This window comes from Chaetodon auriga, chromosome 15 (assembly GCF_051107435.1).
Source record: "Chaetodon auriga isolate fChaAug3 chromosome 15, fChaAug3.hap1, whole genome shotgun sequence".
NCBI classification, from domain to species: domain Eukaryota; kingdom Metazoa; phylum Chordata; class Actinopteri; order Chaetodontiformes; family Chaetodontidae; genus Chaetodon; species Chaetodon auriga.
This window is the reverse complement of record NC_135088.1, coordinates 14,250,632-14,269,309: the sequence shown is the minus strand read 5'-3', so window position 1 is coordinate 14,269,309 and position 18,678 is coordinate 14,250,632. Positions and strand designations below refer to the sequence as shown.

The following is an 18,678-nucleotide window of genomic DNA, read 5'->3' as shown; positions in this document are numbered from 1 at the left end:
AGCTACAATAAATAATAACAATAACACTGATGAGACAGCAGGGGCTTGTAATTCAAAGGTTTACTCTGATTAACTGGATTAAGTGCGTGATGAAAAGTACAAAGCTAATTCCACGTCAGACTGTACTGCAGCATGAACATATAATTAAATTCTTACAACTTTTATTTGACCAGGTGGGTCAGCTAAGCACAAACTCTTATTGACAGTGATGGCCTGGCACAAGCTCCTGCAAAGTCAACAGATATGCTGTAGAACAGCGGGAAGCAACAACTTTCCCAGCGATCAGATCTAATACGAAACAGAGTGGAAGCGCTCTGCCGAGCTACGTGCCTCCCATCTTTCACCACAATCACGCTGCGTACACAGGTGAAAAATAATCTTAGCTGGCTGCTCGGTGGATTTGCTTCAAAATATTGGGCCATTTTGATCAAATTGTTTGCAAGTCATCTCAGGGAGGAAATCTGGCACCTGCAGCGGAGGAAGAGTGGCTCAGGAATGACAATCTCAAATCTAACTTTCCATCGTCAAGCTGCTGCTGTTGAGAAAAATCAAAGCAATTCTGAGGATCCAAAAAAGAGGACCTGTTTGGAGCTGTTCCAAATGGTCCCAATCGAATGCAGGGTGAAGCTGGATGCCATAATCATTCAAATATGGAGATAATGGCGCATGCTTTCGGACAGTCTTTCACAATGTTGCACTCGTCTGAGAAGTCAAAGAGAAACAGTTGTGCGAAGAATGACAGAGGCCAGTTTGGGAGAGAAGCTCTGCTCGCTCTCTCACCTCTGCACACCTCTGTCAGATGCAGCCCCCTCAAATTCTGAGGTCAGAAACATGAGGGGTTCAGGTGCTGTTCAACCATCTGACACACACTTCTATTGGAGCATACAGACCTTTAGTCTGTGAAAACTGCATAATTGCTCTGTTGGCTCAGGAGGGAGCTTTTCCAAAGTTCACCCTGATGATGTCATTAGTGTTATTCATCTGTCTATTATCTCAGATTAGGCTCGAGTCTTGAGATTGAGTTGCATTATGGGTATTGTACTGTATTGATGCATTGTTTTGGGATATTGACCCATACTAGAAGCTAAAACTTGGGATGTTTCTGCCTCAGCTGTTCCACATTTGACCTTTTTTTTCACAATTTGTCTCCTGTGATTCTCCCAACTTTATAGAAAAGCAGCAGTAAATCGCATGAGTACACCTTTAACGCTGCACATTTGATGCAGGATCACACTTTGATTTTCTGTGCTGTTTGCTGCTGCAAACGGGGTGAAATCATTTCAGATTGTCTCTCATCCCGTCTCTGCCGCCCTGCCCCCCTTGCATGCAAACACACATGTACCTGTTCCTCTGGTTAACCCCCATCCACCACTGCTACACACACACACACACACACACACACACACACACACACACACACACACACACACTATCCACTTGCCCAACCCTAAACCCAAGTCTTCACTCTAAAATTTAATGATTTACTTTATGGAGACTGCCATTCTGTCCCCATAAGTCAGGCGAGTCCCCGCCATGTGACCGTGTAAACAGGTTTATGTCCCCACAATGTGAGTAATACACCTCCACACACACACACACACACACACACACATACACTCCACACTTGAATGCACACAGGAATGCCAGGGGAATGACACAATCCAACAAATGCTAAAACCTGGTCGGCCTGGTCCGCTCTCTGCCCAACAGCAGCCCTAATGAATGGCCATTCAGACACACAGACAAAGCTGAGGCTGGATGTGTACTATACGGTCGGGTCAAGGGTCACGCAAAGCACTGACAGAAGTAGAAACCAGAGATGAATGCCCGAGTCTCGCTTTCAAACAATGAATCACTCTGACATAGAGATTCGTACTCACCAAAACACACCGTGGGGTTTTTACAAAAAAAAAAAAAAACATGCTTACAAGAACAGTTACTCATCATTATTTATCTCCACTACATGGAAGCTGCGCTTGTGCAGGTCTGTACTTTGTGGGCCACACGAGAGCAGTAGAACAAGAGGAATGAGTCAGTAACACAGAGATAATCAAAGTACATTAATCAATGAACCTAAACACTGCTTGAAGCCCTGGCAGCTTTGGCTGGTTATGGTAGCTTTGGAGATAGGATGAGAGAGAAAAAAATTGAGTGTGAGAGTAAGAGTTTAAGCTTATGCTGCGCTATAAGCTGCTCTCAGCCCGAGGCGCAGGAGAAGAAAAGAACATCTCTTCATGATTAAAAGGGCTGAGGACCAGGAAGGGAAACATAGGAGAGGACAAGCTTCGAGCCCTCAAGGGTAAAAGCTCTCTGGAGAAACAGAAGGCAAGAGGAAAGACTGTGAGAAAGCAAAGCTGGGAAATTTAGGGGGAGAGAGACTCACTTCTCACCCTCGCAGTCTCCTGTTTCTGTCTCATTATTAAAAAGGGGGCGACGGGATAGATGAGAGGAATGTTTGCAACGAGAGCCACAAAGAAGACAGAAAAACATAGCCCATTAGACATTGTACGTACACATTTCTGCTATGATCATAGACAATTCAGGCGGGGTATCATCTAACCCAATACAGTAAACAAGAGAACCAAGAACAATTTATTTACTTCACATCTGCAAGCACAGAAATAAAACTCTCTTAAGAGAATAAAGGTTCAACCAAATCCACAAGCATCTGTGTGTTTTAGTAAAGGAGGAGCTGCTTCATTGTGTGCTGATTTGGTTCGAATTTGGAGCACAAGGCACCGGGGTCACTGGGACAGAACAGTGTCTCATTAGACCGGAGACAGGTAAACTATGTGGATTTTCACTTTCAGGTCAGATAGGAACTTCCTATGACATCCATACAGCGACTACCAAATACCGTATATTAGCGCAGTTTGCATTCTCCGCTTGAAGTGAGAATGATGCTGATGAGGATTCATATCTAAAGACGCTGGAAAATGAGTTCTTGATGGTAAACAGTGGTGTGTATCTTTAGAATGAATAGGCCACTGAATGCAGATCAGCCTACAACCAGGACAGCAATCAGAACATACTTTACCTATTCGTTATTTCAAAGTTTATTTTATTGAGATCTTCAATGTGAAGACCGCATTTTCCATAATCCTGAAAGGAATGTCATATATTATATACTTACATACGTTAAATTTGACTGGAAAAACACTGAATCATGGGGAGGAAAGTCTTTCATAAAAGTGCACTGTGGCACAGAGCTAAAACCATTTAGAAAAAGTAATAGCCTGCCATGTATTTTGTATTCAGAATAGCTGTTTGAGCCCATTATAGTAGCTCTTTAAGCTTCATTTTCCTGATTCACTGCAGGTCTGAGAACTACCAGGGGAAAATTATACACGACCTAAAATGTCAAAAAGGTTGGTATTATCCTTCAACAGATGCAACGTCTCTGAGCAACACATTGGCTTTTTGAATTCCAGCCTGTTATTCCTCTTCAACAAGCTCATGTAATAACGGTCAGGGGGAACTCTGCTCATCAAACAGCAGCTTGACGGCGTTATTAGCATTCCACCCTGAAACCAATGGATACTACTAGCTCCAAACTAGCCTGTTAGCTAGCAGATGTGTCTTGCTTTCTATGCTAAATGTTGAGAAGTCATTTTGTGTAGCATTGGAGCAAAACTAGAAACCTTTTACAGACTCCACAATCAGCATCTGATGAAAGAAATGACATCTTAAACTTAAAACATGAGGGGGCCGCTCTTTTGTTCATGATTAAACTTTTTTTTTTTTTATTGCTTTTCGGTATTTCAACATACATTACAAATGTACAAACAATATACAAATTTAAAAAAAGCAAAACAAAACAAAACCAAAAAAAAAAAAAAAAAAAAGCACATTCCTCTTGACAGTGTGTAACAGGCTATCATACAATAATATTACACTTCATGTTTATGCAGAGAGCATAAACAATTTTATGATGCACAGAGAAGAGTGATGGGATACATGAATATCAGAGGGGGCTGCTCTTTTAATTAAACAGCAGCTCAACAGCATTATTAGCATTCTGCCCTGAAAACAATGGACACTAGGGGCTACATGATAGCCTGTTAGCTGTGCATTGTTTTTTTTATGCTAAATCTCAAGACTGTCAAGAAACTTTTTCTGTGTAGCTTCGGGGCAAAAGCAGAAACATTTTACCAACTAAACAGCCAGCATCTGATGAAGGAAAATAACACACTTAATTAAAGTGTGAGGGGGGGCTGCTCTGCAAGTCAAACAGCAGCTCAGCAATTAGCATTCCATCCTGAATCCAGTGGATACTACTGGTTACCAGCTAGCATGTTAGCTGGTAGCTGCGTCTTGTTTTCCATGTCAAATGTTAACTATTTTTGTGTAGCTTTGGGATGAAAAACAGCGCAACCTGCATCCGATGAAGGAAAATAACATTAAACTTAAAACATGAAGTGGGACTGTTCTGCTAACCAAACATCACCTCAATAGGGTTGTTCGCATTCCAACCATGAAACCAATGGATAGTGCCGGCTGCAAGCTAGCCTGTTAGCTTAGCTGGTAGCTGTACATTGTTTTGAATCCTAAATGTTAAGAATGTTCAGATATAATTTCTGTGTAGCTTTGATAAAAAAGCTGAGATGACTTGCCACTTCACAATCAGCATCTGATGAAGGAAAACAATGCATTTAATTAAAATGAGAGGGGGGTTGGGGGCTGCGCTAATCAAACAGCAGCTCACTAGGTAGCATTCCATTCTGAATTCAATGGATACTACTGGGTACAAGCTAATATGTTAACTGGTAGCTGCATATTGTTTTCAATCTAAAATGATATTTAAGTATCTTTGTGTAGCTTTGGGGCAGAAGCAGAAACACTTTACTGACCACACAACCAGCATCCAAAGAAGGAAAATACACTGAACTTCAAAATGTCAAAGTAAACCTTTAAGGTACAATTAAATGAGACAAGAGTCACTCAAGAGAGATTGTTGCTTTATAAAATTGGCATTTAAGTCCACAAAGATGACTGAATGGCACTGGAAAATGGAGAACTCAGAATAAGAGAATTAAAAATGTATCACTTGTATCAAGAAAAGCAAGTTTCAGGCCAGGTAGCTTCCTTGGTAAATTTCTACAAAGAAAACCAGTTCTACAGTATTCTCTGGTCTCTGAGTCCACTTGGTCCTTATTCAGTCTGACAAAAATAAAACCGAGCTGCCAGCAGAAACAAAGGCAGTAGAACTAACCAGTCACACATGGAGTTGTTGAAGATTACAATTCACTCTGTAATGACAAAAGTGCTGATATGTCTCCGTGCCTCTCTTCTCCTCACACATGGAGCTGGTGAGGGGAGAGCCAGACTGGGGAAGATGACAGAAGTTTGATAAGGTCGAGTACAGCGCTCTCCAAAGTCCCAAAGTCTGCATTACACATCACACCTGAGTAAAGAGGAGGTAATGTTGAAATCAAATGGAGGCAAAAAAAAGAAAAAAGAAAAATCCAACAGCTAAAATGATCAGTCTTCATGTGAAAGGTGTCTGTTTACTAATCCGGATGGATTTAATGCGAGACACCCAGGGTGAAAGCAGTTCTCATTCATAATTACACAACAATAAGAAAACTGTGAAATCCTTTGATTGGAACTGGCATTTCTTTTTGTCTCCTTTGGTGACTTGACTTTTTATTTTGACAACAAACCAGTCCACTGCCAGTTTTCATGACACGATACTACAGAAACTTGTAAACTCTGATCTGTCTCTCCTCTTGGTTTAGCCATTTATTGGGTCCTAACCTCGGATGGATATTAAAACACTGATCACCAACTGTAAAAATGAGTCAGTCTGCACATCATCTTTGTCCCCTCGTCGCTGTAGGCGACAGGGATTCACTCTGTCTCTGGGCGACTCTCTCATCCCAATGGGAAAGTCAGCTTCAGTCATTTATTTTTCTAATTTTCTTCCGATTAATAAATTCTGCCAATCTCTCTTGGAGTCTGTGTTCAAAGTGGGTCACAGGAGAGGATCCCGAGTGCTCTCAGGACACGGCTGCACCTGTGCGCTGGTGTCCAGGTAGGGAGACAGATGAGCTAGAAGGTTACAGTTGTAGTGCTCTTGTCCTTAAAGGTCATTGTCTGGATGCTGGAAAGGATTTTCCTCTGATGCCCGGCCAAAGTCACTCCCATATGCAGCAGATCCCTGAAACACAGATGAAAAAAAAAAATCAATAATTAGATGGGAAGTCATCAAAATTTTTGCTCTCTGGGCTTTCATGCTTAAATTGAAATTAAAACTGTACATCAGGAAATGATGGTCCTAACTTTTCACAGAGTAACTTAGCCTGTTTGCAAATGTCACTGCTAAAAGCTACGGGGCTAGCTCTCTGACATTGTAGCCAGGAAGTATGAATTGAAAAGTGAAGATGTTCCTCCAGAGATAAGTATCAGTTTAGATAAGAAAAGTGGAGATAGGGACTGACTGAGTGGTGATCTGGGCCAGTTGGTCCACTGAGTTGAAGCCGGCCTGCAGGAAACTGTCTTCATAGCGCTCCATCTTAATGGCCCTCAGCCATTCCCCCACTGAAGCACACGACGAGAGGGCTAAAGGTGCGCGCTGGTCCAGCAGGGGGTAGGACGGCCTGGGGGACAGAGTGGAGAAACAAAGGAACAACTTACACACACTGTCATCAAAACAACAGTGAGGCGCTTATATATATCCTGCAGCAACATTCCAGTCAACAAGCAGAGGTATAATCTGAGGCTGAGTGACTGACAGGGACAAACAATGGGATTTGTCAGGGGTGGAGCGTCCTTTGCTGTATGCAACCAGCTGACAGGCAGAATGTGGAGGAAGGGAAATGGGCACAGCAAGAGGGTGACAGGTCACAGCAGGACATTAAGGTGGTACATAAGACTGGACAGTAGGAGGCTAATGTCTGTCCTGTGACGGTTAGAACTCTAAATGGATATGAAAAAAGCCCATTTAGAGTGTCCTTATGAAAGGACAGGCATGCTTCTCTGTTTCTGTTCATTCCTAAGCTGCATATTCGCTGCCATTGTGATCTCACTGGGGCAGGTTTTCTGTCAATCACCCAAACACATCTGCACACTCACCCTGCTCCTTCTTGAGCCACTATTTTCAGCGATGCTGGGTTGCGGATCAGCTTGTCCAGAGCACTGACGAGGTCCGCGAAGCGAGGGCGTGCCGAGCGGTCCTTCTGCCAGCAGTCTAGCATCAGCTGGTGCAGGTGGGTGGGGCAGTCAGGGGGTGGGGGCAGCCGGTAGTCCTGCTCAATGGCATTGATTACCTGATAGGAAGAAAAATTAGATTCAAACTAATACATTAACTTAACAGTGTTTAAATCCATTTTGAGTTGCTTGGAGGGTACGAACAGGAGGGAAAAATAAACAAAACGATTCTGATTCAGCTACTATTCCAACACTTCATCGATTGCCTGAAAAGTTCACCTATTCTTTTTTTTTAGGAATCAAATATTAAATTGTACTCAGCTTCATGCTGTGCCTGACAAAACCTTAACAGTCATTGTCAAAATGTTTTTTTTTTTTTTTTTTTAAATTTAACTTACATCCTGGTTGCTCATGTCCCAGTATGGTCTCTCTCCAAAAGACATGACCTCCCACATGACAATGCCATAGCTCCACACATCTGAGGCTGAAGTAAACTTTCTGAAGGCTATCGCCTCTGGTGCCGTCCAGCGGATTGGGATCTTACCTCCCTGCACAGAAAAGAAGACACTGAGCTCTGCAAAACTTCACATAAACATGATCTTATGTCTTATAAAGACAGTGAAGTGGTCTTTGGATGCACAAATGTGATTTTTAGCTTTTGTGAATTAATATTCTGAATCCTGACAAGCAGAAATACTGGAGAGAAACTTAAAGTTTCATTATTTGAAGAGGGCTGTCATCTCACCAGGGAGCTGGTGTAGGTCGGGTCAGAGGAGTTCTCCTGCAGGAAGCGTGACAAGCCGAAGTCGGACACCTTGCACACCAGGTTGCTGTTGATCAGGATGTTGCGGGCAGCCAGGTCTCGGTGGACGTAGCTCATCTCTGCCAGGTACTTCATGCCAGAGGCGATGCCGCGCAGCATCCCCACCAGCTGGATGGGTGTGAACTGACTGTCATTCAGCTGCGAAGGGGGAAAAAACAGTTGTTGGTTGGAGAAAGAGCGAAGTATTGGTGTGTTTCAGTCTGTGAGAGAAGCGACGGTGCGTCTCAGAGTGTGCGTTCCCTTTGTCACACTGACCCGCAGGAAAGAGTCCAGAGCTCCGTTCTCCATAAACTCTGTGAGGATCATGACTGGACAGCTGGCTGTGATGATCCCCTCCAGGTGGATGATGTTGGGGTGCTGGAACTGGCCCATGATTGACGCTTCAGACAGGAAGTCCCGTCTCTGTTTCTCAGTGTAGCCTCCCTTTAGTGTCTTAATTGCTACGTAGTTTTCTTTTTTGCCTGGGATCTTCAGCCGTCCTCGACACACCTCCCCAAACTCTCCTGCAGCACACAGACAAGTAAACACACATTAGGGCCGTTTTCTTTTACAGGTGTTTACCACATAGGGGGGTTTGACAGCTGTCTCCTCCAAACCTAAAGCCCGCTTGCAGCTAGTGGTGCCCTTTGGTTTCAAAAAGCGCTGGTAATACTGCTAACTTATTTATCAGGTAATTGCTTTATTAATGTGGCAATATTGAATTCTGTCTGATAAAGAAGAATACATTGGTTAAATGTTAAATGTCAAAGAATCAATTTAACTTATTAAATTAGTGTTTTTAATAATGTTATTTTGAAAGAGGACAATCACAAAAAGAATCAGTCTCCACGGAGCCAATACAAAGCTTACACATTTGTGAATAATGGGAAAAGCAGGGGCTTACCGGCACCGATAACCTCCTCAATCTTGACAAAGGAAACATCAATTTCCTTGGCAAATTCTCGCACTGCCTCGTTAGGGTCCTCATAGGTGAAGGGGTCAATATAAACCTTCACCCCTGAAGGAGAAAGACAAACAGAGTCGTGGGAAAGGAAAAGAAGAAATGTCAGAGAGCTACGAGCAGCAATGAGCTTGGTCACATTAAAAATGATTTTCTTGACGTGAATGAGTTGTAAATCAAAGCTGCGGTTTAGCGTGTGTGTCCTTGATCCGTTACCTTGGCCAACAAGGTACTGGTTGTTTTTGTCGCTCAGTTCTGGATCCTTTACTCGGCTGTGTCTGCTGCAGGCACAAAGAGATCCAGATAAATAAAATAAGATTAGGACGGCAGTGCAGTTATCTGAAGAGTGGATGATAGATGAATTTTTTGGCAAGCTTTCCTGATGCTTTATCAGCCTACTGTGATGCAAATCGATGGGTCTTACAATGTTGACTGCACAGACGCAATAACAGTACAATAACAAACCTCTTTGACGAAAAAACAAGCTCTAAAAAAAGCAAAGATTAGCCAAAAATCACAGATTGTATGACTAGGGTGCAAGCAAGCATAGAGAAATATGATAATTTATTGATCCTCGTGGGGAATACTCTGCTATCTTGGCCGACTCCATGCATTCAAAGGTTCAGTTCAGGTTCAGTTCAGCTACAGACCAATATCTTCTAGTCAACAGAGATACGGTGCCTTGACGGAAACTCTCTGGCCCAAAAACACAGCCGTCATTTTATTATGTTTTCAACACAAAAACTCTGCCTGGCTGAGAAAAAAAAGGCTTTTTGTTATTCTTAAACAACCCTCTGCGATCTCAGACGCACAACACATGATGACTTGTGGTAATGAGGAATACCTGAGCCAGCCACGATGGTTGTGCTCTTTGACACAAGCTGCTCCATTATAATTCTGCTGGCGCAAACTCATCCCTGCAAGACTGGAGCAACCCTGTAGCTACTGGATCCCTGCCTTCCTCCATTTCTCTCCCTCTCCCACCTCATAAGACTAAAATAGCAATAATGCACCACCCTCGGTTAGTGGCAGATCTGGGCCTCAGCCACTAGTTTGTGTGTGTGTGTTTGTGTGTTAGTGTGTGCGTGTGTGTGTCACAAGGTCACAGCTATTGTTCTCCTGTCCTGTGGAAACAGGGTTGGGACGCCTGCATCCTGTCTCTCCCTGCCCTCTACCTCTATCGTCATCTCTCTCAATCTCACTCTCTCTCTCTCTCACACACACACACACACACAGGCACACACACAAGCTTGCACTTCTATCCTTGCAAGGACCCTCACTGCATTCCCTAGCCTCTTATCTTCACCTTAACCACCACAACTAAATGCCTAACCCCTAAACCTAACCTTCAAACAACCCTTTGAAGATGTAAGCACCGGCTAAAATGTCCTCACTCTGTTGGTTAAAAACTTGTTCTGTGCTCTTACTATGTAGCAAGTATGAGGACGCGTGCGCACACACACACACACACACACACACATACAGACACACATTCCCTCTCTTTCTCCTTCTGATGGCATCCAACACTATTTACTCAAACGATGAAGCCTAAGGAAAACCTTCTAATGAGCAGGATAACTTTTAGCTGTGTAAGCAAAAGGCATCATGAGCATTGCTTTGTGTCTGAGCTGCCTCACACGGAAAAAAAACGGTGTGGGTAACAGAGTGCAAATCCACCGCTGATAAGATATGATTTGTACAAACAAAAGAACAAAGCGGTGCAAAACTGTAAAATTGGGGTCACGGCTGTTATTGGTTTTCGATTTCCCCCCTTTTTTCTGTTTCCTGTTATTCTGTCAGCTTCCCAATCTTTTTCTCTGCCTCTTTCCCCTGTTCTCACCGTATGCAGTAGGCAGCCACAAAGACGAAAGTGACAAGCAGCAGCATCCCGACAGCGATAAGGATGCCGGGTACCAAGAACTGGGAGGCAGAGTCTTGTCCTGAAAGAGACGGAGGTGAAAGAAAAGGAGAGAGAGTTTGAATAATATAATGACAGAAATCATGACAAGGAGGTTTCCATTGCTAGTATAGAAAAGTATGAGAATGGCAAGAAAGAACATGACAGGAATTTTTAATATTAAAGAGGCTCAATACAAGGACACTGACTTAATGCAAGGACACGGGCAATAAATTCATAACAAGAAAGTGTGCTGCGACTATTGTGCAGGAAAGAATCTGAAAAACCTTCCCAATGGAAATTACAAAAATGTGCGAAAGAAAGAGAGAGAGGAAAAAAAAAAAAACAGTAATGTGTGTGAAACTCTTCAAGAAAACGGGGGCCTTTTCTTACCATCAGGAAGCGTGCGGAAGATGGCTGCAGGACTGAAGCTGCCATAGCCGGCCATGGTGCGCGCCCGGACCTGCACTTCGTACTGCGTGGCCCTGCGGAGGTCTGTCAGCACCGCCTGGTTCCGGTTGCTCTCTGTGTAGTGGCACTGATCTTCGCTGCGCCGCTCCTAACGTGTGAAAACACGAGTTAGCCGGAGTGGAAGTGAGCACTTCAAAGCCACTAATGGGTCATCATGGGAATTCACATGTCCTACAATTTAATTCCATATAAATCACAGTGCATTAATTGCAGAGTGTTAATCAGAGGCATGTTGACTGATATACTGGAGGGATACCTACGTTCTGACATTGTTTTCGTTCACACAAAGCGTTTTATGTCTCAGCTATATGATGATGCTTCTGAGTCAGTCGAGTACACGCCCATGAGTACTGTATTCTGCCTCAACAGTTGTACCACGTACTCTTTCTCAAAGTCTTAATCTCTGAACTCAGATGGCCGCGCCTTGAGATGATATTGTGCAATATATCGCCTACATTGTCAATTATGAGAACCATAATTGTTTGGCGAGACGACCTACAGGTAATTTGGGTTTCAGTTGGCTTGACCTACATGTTTTTGGACTGAGCAAAGCCACATTAACCACTAAGCCACCACCCTCTGTTTACATTTCTTCTATCGTGAGTTCTCTAATCCCGAGCTACAGTACAATAAAGCCACGCAACCTGAACAGTATGTGACCTTTGAGGCAGACAGTGGAGAGATGCTGTCTGGGAGCTCTCACCTTCTCACAGTAGCGGAGCTGGTACTGCAGGATGGTGTAGTGAGGCTGAGCTGGGACTGACCAGTGCAGAGTCAGACTGCTCTCTGTGGAGTCACTCTTCCGAATCACAGACACCAGCGATGGCACTGCACAGATGGCAGAAGAATTATAAATACCACAGGATATTCTGACTATTCATAGCTTTCTACCTCTGCCTCTCTGCCTCTTACCGTCATGGCTCGTGGTGATGTTGACAGTTTCGCTGGCTGGGTCCTTGCCGCTGACCTGAGATACCCCGTTGAGCGCCTGGATTGTGAAGGTGTATGTGGTGTGGGGCAGCAGGCCCCACAACTCCAACTTACGACCCAGCAGGCCGTGCTGCGCGGGTCTGTAGCTCACGCTGTCTCCGCAGGAGAAGCACGGCCCGTTGGGTGACCTGCACACAGAGCACCGAATAGAGTAGCTCATGTCTGTTCTGCCGCCGTTGTCCAGAGGCTCGTTCCACTCCAAGCTGACCGTGGAGTCGTTGATCTGGGTGACGATGCTGCGCGGAGCTGAGGGAGGTCCTAAATTAACAAAAAGAAAAAAAATCCCAAAGTTAAACTGACTTACTCCATTTGACACTGTCCTTCAAACCCCTGTAAGACCAAGTCACCCTGCTTAAATTTTTTGGAAAATACTCAAATTTGCTTTCTTCCTGAGAATTAGACGAGTAGACTGATACCACTCTCGTGTCTGTACGGTAAATATGAAGTTACAGCAAGAAGCCAGTTAGCTTAGCTTAGCATTAAGACTAGAAACAGCTTGCCTCTGTGCCTTTTTTCTGTACAGATTTAATAAACATGATATAACATGTTCATTAGTGATCTGAAGGTAAAGGTAGGTGCATTATATTAGCTTGAGATGGAGCCAGGCTAGCCCCATGTTTCCAGTCTCTATGCTAAGCTAACCGAACCGTCTGCTGGCTGGAGCTTCTCATTTACCATACAGACATTACCATGGAACTGGTTTTCTCATCATACTCTAACAAAAGCAAATACGTCTGTTTCCAAAAATGTCAAACTATTCCTTTAAATGTCGAACAGCAGCATTACTGTCAGGCCCAGCTGTTGCTATTTTCTAAACACGTTAGATTAATTCAGCAGTCATTATAACAACATTACATGCGATGATTTTTCCATTTTTTGTTGTGACTGCATACCTTTAGAAGCACCAGCAGTCATCCTCCACGTATTGCCACATTATTCGGGCAAAAATGTCATCATATTTTAATATGTAGGTATCGCTTAGCCCTGATGCAATCATAGCGTATAAAATTTCTCTATCAACTCAAATCATAATCTCTGCTGTGTGATTTTACTGCTGCTTTACCTCTCCATGACCCACACAGGCCATTTGTTCAGATTTTTTCCGCGTACGTGGAAGACATTTTATTCAGTCTGCACATGTAGTCACGAAGCAGAAGAATGATCCTGCAGTGGCTTCGTGTCGCAGCAGGAGCATATGTGTTGCAGAATTTTAACTGGTGCAATTACATTTGTCTAAAACTGGATGATAATGATCACCGTCTGAAAATTGTAAGAAGATAGCTATCGCCTCAAGCCAAGCATAACTAAACAGCAATACCACTCAGCCACTGTGAATGTGTTTCTGTTCCTGCCAAGGAGACAGAGCTTTGTCACTGAGCCTGCAGCTAACTTAAGTGCTAATAGTCTTCTCATTGGAAACCCAAGTGGGGCACAGAAAATCTGGGTGCCAATGAATCCTGAATTCAACGTTCGGGAATGAGGATTTTTAGACACGACATTTCTTATGGCTTAACAATCAGAATCCACTTTATTAAAATCACCAAGGCTGTCACAGTTATGTAAAAATGCTCATTTTCCAGGGGACAAAGGCAGCATGATTTACAGATGACACGCCTGGTTTGCAATTTGGCAAACAAATCGAAAACATAAGTGATGTGCAGAGTTGCTCAGACAATTCAGTACAGTGACAGAATGTATAATAGGAATTGCTTAATAAAGAGATTCATAATTAAGATAACGCTTTTGCTATTAAAGTCATCAGTAATAATAAAAGTGTTGGCGGTAAATTCTAGTTGGTATTGATGTCACACCTGCAGAGAACAGGAAATGTCAACAGCCTTGCACTTTCACATTGTTTCACATCCTCTTTATGGCCAGTCCACGAGGGTGCACCTCATTAAAGGGTCCCTCCAATTCACACAAGCAACATGTGGCTGAATTGAAATTCCTGAATCCGCATTGGAGGTGTCACTTGAGACCATCAATGTCTACTCCACTTTGGAGTGCGAGCCCTACCCCCCAACAGCCTGTCACAAAAGACACGCATCTCAATGGCCAGCAGTGGAACAATGGGCACAAAGACAGATTAGAGGAGTTTGGCTAAATGACACCAGAGGAAAAGAGAAATAGCAGCAGAGACGGTAAAAACAAAGTGGTGGGGGAAGCAAAGAGGGAAGTGAGCATGCAGATTCGTGCATACTGGAAATACTGTGCTCTGCATACTTACTAGTGCACGGGGTGTCGGGAGGGTCGGACTCTGCACGAAGGTATCCAGACCGACAGGCACACACTGACGCCCCCCTGATGGTGGCGTGGCTGAATCCTGGACAGCCTGTGCACTGCCCCTCTGTGCCCGACTTGAACTGACCCACAGGACAGGCTGCGGAGGACGATAGGGGAAATCAAATGAAGGCAAATTATCAGCAGTTCTGCTTCTGGACACTGCACAAAATATTCACACCCACTGTGTTCCAGACAGACCTGGGGTCACGCTGAATTTGCAAATACATTTCTGTTTCTTTTTTCAGGGTACTTACGTGCCAGATGGTTGCAGATTGACAGACAGAACCATGTAACGAGGGGCATAAACTGGAGACAATCACAGTAATGAATCTGGCAGTAATAGCCAATTTAGCGAGTGGACCTGTCTGTCACTGACACTCTGCTTATCATTGAATTCATCTGACCGGATCTGAACAGCGAGAGCAAACATGTGGAACCTCGTACAGAGAACTGCCTCTGCTTATTGATCCGAATCATGTTCCAAGTCTCCTCACCAAAACAAAAGAAAGCACCATGGCACTATAGATATAGTGAATTGAGTCTGAACGGATTAGTCGAGTGGCAGAAAATCAACTGACGACAATTTTGCTTCACAAATGTGACGATTTACAGCTTTTCTCTATTTTATACCATTGTAATGGTATCACTGCCATTTCATAGACTAAACTTTCAATAAAATGTACAAAACAATAAATATACATGTAAGTTGATAAAAGGCATTAGTTGCAGCCCTCAACTGAGCCCATTCTCCTCAATACACACCAGACTAAACACACAGACACTTGTTCTACACGTGAATGTGTGACAGACCTTCTAACTCCACACACCGCTGACTGAGAAGAACAAAATAATAAACTTTCACACCAAGTGCAGCACTGTTTCAGTCAAAACTGGCTTGTTTTGAAGGGTCAACACAGTCTGGCTGATCCAATTTCCCGCATGTGAAAGCTGTATTGCTGCATGTCTCCCCTGTTTTAGGTAGTTTAGAGATATACTTTATGAATCTATCGCAAGCGTTTTTCATAAAACAGGATTATGAAACTAAGCTGAGAGTTTTTATGCTCTTTTTTTCCCATAACACATCACAAATGACTCTTCCTGACAATTGCTACAAGTACTTCAACTGCATGAATGTTTATCAAAGGCCTGGAATAAACAACACTATCAAAACACTATTCAACCTTCAAATATGAACATTGATATGTGTCAAAAAGGATTAGCAAGCTTTGAAATTCTGCTTCTTTTTTTTTTTTTTTTTTTTTTTTTACATTTTACAGTGTCGACTTTTTGAGAAGCAGGGTTGCATTATATAACATTTGTAAGCTGGCACATGGGGAAACACACCCCTCCCATGTAGCAGTATTTATAGTCTGCGAGAGCTTCATTTCAAAGATGTGGTTTACATATTGTAATCGTGCTCATCTATAACACTAAATCCACTTGAAGGGATTCCGAAGTTTTACATTAAAGGGTTCTGTTTGACCCAGAAAATATATGCATTGTGTATGGGAGACAATGGCAGAGCGGCTAAATTAATCCAGCCAGACGTCGATTTCATTTTCTGAAATGACGGCCCGATGAAGCAAATTAACACTTCAGTCTCGCTATTAAGGCAATTTCCCTTTATGGTCTGGTGAGTGTTTTTTCCTCACAGCTCTCTTCAGTGACAGAACGCTGGAAATGTCAACCTCACCTCACCAGAAGCGAAATGTCGGAAAAGATTTTTTGTTATGAAAAATCATTATACCTCCCACAGAGATCAAACTGAATCCTACCTCCAAACACAGACAGATGCAACCACACGTTTTCTTGAGAAAATCTAGCGTTTCCTCTTGCCTTTCTTTGTGTTTGGTGCTCAACATTTATCCGCGCTGGTGTGGTGCGGCATGCGTGTGTGTGTGTGTGCGAGCGAGCTCGTGGGGGGGGGGTGTGTGCTCATGCACGAGGCTTGTTAATTGGACTCATTAGACGGAGCCGCTGCACAGCTCCTGAGAGAATCATCCTGCTTCTTGCTTCTTTTTTTGTCTGCTTTGCTTTGATGTTCTCAAAGTGATATGATCTTTACCTCGAGCGCTCCCCCGACTCTCGCTCCCTTCACCTCTCCGGTGCTCTTGTGCTCCCTCCATGTTAGCTGAACCAAGCGCTGTCACAGCGGTAAGCTTTTGACCCTGCTCTTCCTCTCTGAGATAAGTGCTGCACCACCTGACCTCTCTCCGTCCCCTCCGTGTCACCGCCGCTCCCCTGCCTCATTAAGTTCCTCTGCCTCTCACTTCCTCTCCAACGCTCTGACCCTCGGTGAACCCCGCCCTTGTCTTACCATTGTTTTCTTGTTTAGTCTGCCTGCTCTGCTGCCTACACTATGTGGGTGTAGTCTATATACATACTTGTACATGTGGCCTAACCCTCTTACCTGTGCATCTTGTGTGTCCTTCAGCGGGCTCAAATCCCGGCAGACAGGCGCAGGAGGTCGTCGGCTGGCCCACCCACTGGCCGTCTTCCCCGCAGAAGAGCTTCGGCGGCCGAGGTCGGGGCCCCTGCTGGGCGGCGTGCTCCACACACACACCCTGTGCCTCTTGCACCAGAGTACGGGGGACAGTCTCAGAGAAGGAGGAAAGAGCACTGACCAGGGGAGGGCACTTCTTGAAAAACACCCTGACAGACAGCAGGGCCATGCAGGCGCCCTGAGCCTGAAAAGCCAAGTAGAAGCCTCTCTTGGACAAAGGGCCCAGCCTTAAGGTCTTCACGTTGAATTTCCGTTCCCCGTCCTTCCTCAGCAGAAAGTCTGCAGCCACTGTGTCCACCTAGGACAGGAAGAGGGAGAAAAGACCTCCTGTAATGGCCACATTCCAACACAAAAGATTCACCCTTAAAAAGGACCAGACTGCTGGTTGTGCATGTTTTAGCTATTTTAGCCCATTAAGTAGACATCACATATGTTTTACATTACTAAACATTTTCCAAGGCATACCGCTGTGATTTTAGATTGATTTACTACCTTCCTGGCAGCCATTGTTTCCCATTTGTTACAGTACGCTTTGAACCTCAACTTGTAGGGGCTTGAAACGTGCTTGGGAGAAAGGTAATTCATCACAGCCAACATTTCATCACTTTTATTTTTCTGTCAATGTTACATTATTAAGTGATAATGAAGTCGAGGAGCAGGCGGCTTTTTTTTTTTTTTTTTTAAACCTCTTTTTCAATGGTGTGTTCAAGGACGCTACAACATCTGAGGTTTGGCAATGAGATGCAGGAAAGTGCTGCACTACGAAGCTGTGTTTGGAAATGAAACCTGGAAGATAACAATAAACAAACACGGAGGTTGTGAAACAAACTGAATGCACCGATGAGACGACTTTGCAAAACACTCCTCTGTCACGCGAGACGATAACGTAACTGAAATAAATAAATGAAGCAACCTGTGCGTCTCTGCAAGCTGATTTCGTAACTACAAAGAATCGAATGGAAACCAGCTGCGTATTAGAAGTCGATCTAAAAACTTTGGTATGCTTTGGAGCGTTCTTGCTTGGGAGAACTTCACTGATATTGCACTCTCGGAACCCATCGGCCATCGTCTGACAACGATTTAGCCTCCGATGGCCAATGTTTTTGGGGTATCCGGTGAAGCCAGCGGACATCCAGGCCAAAACTTCCTCTTCCGTGCACCGGTCACTGTTTACAGCCTGATTAGTACCAAGACTTTCGAACTTAACAACAACTCAACATTTCAGCTAATCTCTATAAACAGATACCTGCATACGAATGCAGACACACAAAAACAGATAAGAAAAGGATAAATGGTTGTCAGATGATCGCCGATGGGTTTGGAGATTGTGTTTTGGTCAATGCGTTCTGCCTCTTTTGATCTCCACGTGGACTGTTTCTCTGTATGCATCCAGAGCTCACTGAAACGTGATTGGTCAACACTACTCGGACTACTAACAGAAAACAGAGACCAGAACGCTTCTGATACCAGAATCTCGTCTCCTGCCTTCAGATTCTACATTCATATGCAGATATCTGAATGCTGAATACTTTACGGGTTTTTTCCTGAACGCATTCAAATGGTATTTTAGTGATTTAATACTGCAGAAGAGACGATTTCTTTAGAGAATGGTAGGTAGCAGA

At 43.8% G+C, this 18,678-nt stretch overlaps 1 protein-coding gene across 1 annotated transcript in view; it reads right to left on the bottom strand.

The window, feature by feature from the left end:
• Window positions 1-3,754: 3,754 nt before the first annotated feature.
• LOC143332715 (ephrin type-B receptor 4a-like) overlaps window positions 3,755-18,678 on the bottom strand; it is a 35,799-nt gene continuing 20,875 nt past the window's right edge. The window contains exons 4-17 of the mRNA XM_076750467.1: window positions 16,964-17,354; window positions 14,498-14,650; window positions 12,193-12,528; window positions 11,984-12,108; window positions 11,203-11,368; window positions 10,753-10,852; window positions 9,129-9,193; window positions 8,856-8,969; window positions 8,228-8,475; window positions 7,895-8,110; window positions 7,548-7,697; window positions 7,075-7,268; window positions 6,441-6,599; window positions 3,755-6,160 (exon numbers count right to left, since the gene is read on the bottom strand). Of these exons, the coding sequence (XP_076606582.1) occupies window positions 6,052-6,160; window positions 6,441-6,599; window positions 7,075-7,268; window positions 7,548-7,697; window positions 7,895-8,110; window positions 8,228-8,475; window positions 8,856-8,969; window positions 9,129-9,193; window positions 10,753-10,852; window positions 11,203-11,368; window positions 11,984-12,108; window positions 12,193-12,528; window positions 14,498-14,650; window positions 16,964-17,354 (2,526 nt within the window). The 3' untranslated portion in view covers window positions 3,755-6,051. The remainder of the gene's footprint in view (window positions 6,161-6,440; window positions 6,600-7,074; window positions 7,269-7,547; window positions 7,698-7,894; window positions 8,111-8,227; window positions 8,476-8,855; window positions 8,970-9,128; window positions 9,194-10,752; window positions 10,853-11,202; window positions 11,369-11,983; window positions 12,109-12,192; window positions 12,529-14,497; window positions 14,651-16,963; window positions 17,355-18,678) is intronic.